Source organism: Cariama cristata, unplaced genomic scaffold, assembly GCF_000690535.1.
Source record: "Cariama cristata isolate BGI_N322 unplaced genomic scaffold, ASM69053v1 scaffold39103, whole genome shotgun sequence".
Classification (NCBI taxonomy): Eukaryota; Metazoa; Chordata; class Aves; order Cariamiformes; family Cariamidae; genus Cariama; species Cariama cristata.
Genome location: NW_009607335.1, coordinates 244 through 4158, shown reverse-complemented (window position 1 = coordinate 4158; position 3915 = coordinate 244). Strand labels below are relative to the sequence as shown.

Sequence of the window (3915 nt, the reverse complement as noted above, 5' to 3'; positions counted from 1 at the left end):
GGAGAGGGAGCAGCGCGATACACCTGGGGTTCGCCGCCCTCCTCTCCCTCAGGCTCTCCTGCCCCCAGCCCAGCTGCCTGCTGCACGCCGCCCGCGCCCTGACCTCCCCCAGCTCTGTATAGCTCCCTAAAAGCCCTATAAAAGGGGCCTGAAATGATATTTAATAAATTTGCTACCCATGTTTGTGGTTTATACAAGCCCACCTCAGTCTGTTTCACGTGGGTTAGATTCTGCCACCACTGGCATCTCCTTACCTTTTGCTGTGAGACCTTGGCAACCAGCTTCCAAGAACCTTTCCCAGCCCTCCCCCAGCTCTGTATAGCTCCCTAAAAGCCCTATAAAAGGGGCCTGAAATGATATTTAATAAATTTGCTACCCATGTTTGTGGTTTATACAAGCCCACCTCAGTCTGTTTCACGTGGGTTAGATTCTGCCACCACTGGCATCTCCTTACCTTTTGCTGTGAGACCTTGGCAACCAGCTTCCAAGAACCTTTCCCAGCCCGGCGCTGTTGGGGTTCAGGGCTGCAGCGCTAACAACGTTTTGTTCCAACTGTTTATTCAGACGTGAATTAAACCAGTGTACCATTTTAAGAGCAAGCTGGAACTAATTCTGAATTTTAAAAAAGCATAAAAAGCAGCTCTCGCTTTCCCTCCCTATAGAGAGCATTGCCGAGTAACAGTTCGCGAAGCATTTCATTACTACTCTTCTCAAAGTTTGTGGCTGGATCCATGCCAGCATGGCCACAGCTGGCTGCAGGTCAACCGTCGGGGTGAGCTCACCGGCTTCTCCTTCAGGGCTCTTACTCTTCTTTGAAGCTCAGCTTGTTCTTCACCTTCTGGGCCATGTAAGCAGCTGTGAGGACAGAGCAAGTCACAGTGAAGAGGCACAGGGCAGAGAAGTTGTGTGCCAAATCACCCTGAAGAGTGGAATAGATCTGTCGCCTGGATTCATAGTCCAGCACCACCGCCTCGATCTGCGCCAGCGTGCAGAGCACCAGGCACACGTGAAAAATCTGATGGCTCTGCCCAAAGAAGTGACATTTCCCCGGGAACCACTTCTCAGGGTAAGGGTGTGAGAAAAAAAAGGCACCAATGAGGAAAAACAGCACCTGGCATTTGTGAAACAGAAGGGCCGGGTCAGCGTGCTCGGAGGGCGGCGCGCTGTAGATGCGGTGGACCACAGGGCTGATGTCCAGCATGTACGCCAGGCACGAGGGCAGCTCCTGGCAGAGGCGGCTCAGAAGGTGGGCAGACTGGTGATACTGGTACTTGGCATAGCAGGAACCGGCACAGGACAGCCATGCCAACAGGACGGCCGCCGGCATGTAAAATCCCTTGATCTTCTCATGCCAGTTTGGCTCGATGGCATAGTAGTAGTGCCCCAGCGCGCTGCCGTACTGGTAAATGGCGACCCCCACGTAGTCCATGAAGAAGAAGCTGTAGTGCCAGAACTCGGATTTGGCCTGCAGAAGGTGAGCGAGGGTGCTGAAGGTCAGGTAGGTGATGGACGCCACGATGATGATGAGGAGGGGCTGGGCATGCAGGTCCTGCCCAAAATCCACTCGGTGCGAGAGCTGCTGGAACCGCAGCAGCAGGATCAGCGCTGCCACCAGATGGGTCCAGACGTTGATGGCCTCGTTGTGCTTTTTAGCGTCGAGAAGTAATAGCGCCAGGTCTGCTGCACGGGCCGGTAGCCAGTATGGATGTAGGGCTTCCAGAAGACCTTTGGCACCTCCGAACTGCTGACGGTGGAAGGAGAGAGCGGGGCCAGCAGCTGAGGGACCTGCTGCACGTTAATGAAGAGACGGCTAAGCTTTTCAGTGACAACCGTTGCCATGATGCAGCCGAAGACCAGGTATTCACCACCCAAAACAACCTTTGGGATGGAAAGAAAGGTTTGCTGCAGGGTTTAATAGTGACTTTACCAAAAAAAAAAAAAAAAAAAAAAGGAAAAAAAATATCAGCAACTCTGTTTTCTTTCCCCAAAGATATGTAAAGTGATGCGTGACTGGAGAATGGCCTCATTATAGCTGAAATAAAAGAATCACCAAAAATAGTCACAGGAAGGAGGCTGAAGGGAGATTTAAGAACCCCTGGAGTGCCCCACGCCTTCCAGGCGACAGACTGTCTGGAGGAGTACAGAGGTAGAGGACCCAAGTACGGGGTTAACTGACACAATAAGTAACACACCAGGACACATCAGTTCCTAGCTCACCCCTTCCCAGCAGTTTGGCAACTGCTAAACAAACTAAATATCCTAAACAAGCTTCCCGCTCCAGGAGCAGCCCAGATTTTCCCCCTTGTAAACTGTTTGCAGTATCTGTCTTTACAGATAAGAGCAAGCCATGTTCCCACAGGCAGCGAGACGAACTGCTCTGCCTCACAAAGGGTGCGTTTGAGAACCTAAATAATTGTAACGCCAGTAACAGAAGATGCAACTTCTGTGTTTAGGGTTTTTACTGTTGTTTTTCAGCTCCTGTTTTGCCATGCAGCTTTGCACAAAAACAACACAGCTCAAGTCAGTTCATCCTGTTGCATCACTGAGGTCTAGCAGTGTAATCTTTGTGAGCAAGCGTTTCCATATTTACATTTTTGAAGCTGCTGTCCTTACCGAGATAAAGGCAGCCTTGCTGGCTTGTTCTGCCTTTTCATGGCCGCCTTGAAAACACACTGAACAGAACGCGCTCAAAATGACATTTCCCCCCCCTTTACCTGCTCTTGCTCAGCCAAGTTCTGAAGAAAACAGCCCAAGTCCCGTCCAGCTCCGGTGCTGATTTACGCCTCAGCTCCTGGCAACTGCAGTCATTTCAGGGACGTCTCAGACAGCAAAAGCTCTTCAAAGTTTGGGAACAGGAGGAGGAGTGGATAGGACTGTTTATTTTTAAAATCTCTGTAATTTCCTCATTGAAATGGAGTAGATAGGTCTGTAACTCGAGCCTGCCTGAATCCAAGGAGCACCGACGCAGATGAAACAGGCTGTTTGCTGCTCCGCTTCCCTCCCGAGTGCCCTTTTCCCACCTTACCTGGTTACAGAGGTCCCACGTCAAAAACAACTGGCCTGGCTGACAGCAGCACCGTGCAGAGGGCAATCCTGACCCTGCCTTGGACTCCTAAACCCTCCTGTAACACTGCAACACACACAGGCTGCCAGTGAAAAATTAACTTCATAAACGTCTTCCGGATTTGCAGCTATACTGTGCTGAACTGAAACAGCCTTGAGTCCTGCGGGGGAGATGTGGGCAAAAGCAGAACTTCCTGGGCGGTTAAGCTATTTTGACCAAAAAATTCAATGGGCAATTTGGAAGAAAACGCTACCTTTCTGCTGCCCGGAGAACTTGCCTCTGTGCCAGCGCTGCTGCTGCCCACGAGGACGTGTCTGACACCGTCGCGGCTGCCAGAAGACAAATTCCTACGGGAAAGGCACCACTGGCTCTGCTCAGGGAGACGCTGTGGGAAAAGCGGCAGAAAAAGGTGCGTCCAGAGCAGCCGAGCACGAGGCAGGAAAGCGAGCGGTGTTTACTTCAGGTCCTCCACAACTTGTTGGAGCAGGACTTAATTCTTCCGAGCTATGAAGCCTCGAGCAATGCTGTTAGGAACAGAGCACAACCTGCGCAGTCCTGGAAATCATTAATCTGGCTTGTACTCTGAATAATAACCTCCATGTACCTGCGAGATGTCAGTAAGATTACCTCAAACGCCTGTTATTTCTTACGGAGCGTTTCCTTTCTCAAGCAGCATCCACCCATCCCACTGAATTTCCTCCTTAGCAATACAGACTCAGCCCCCAGCTGTTTACATGCCTGTTCGCTCCCATCCGTACATCTGTATTTAGCCTTCTCAAGCACAAATAATTGTTCTTTTATGTTATAATCAGTTTCTCCTCAGCACAGCCTCACCAAGCCCCCGGCCCGGG

The 3915-nt window shown here is 51.0% G+C and overlaps 1 protein-coding gene across 1 annotated transcript; it reads right to left on the bottom strand.

Moving 5' to 3' along the window:
- Positions 1 to 802: 802 nt before the first annotated feature.
- On the bottom strand, positions 803 to 1839 carry PAQR7 (progestin and adipoQ receptor family member VII). Its single transcript, XM_009696682.1, is given in 2 exon segments — positions 803 to 1650; positions 1653 to 1839. Coding segments are annotated over 2 exon segments (1035 nt in total).
- Positions 1840 to 3915: the final 2076 nt, after the last annotated feature.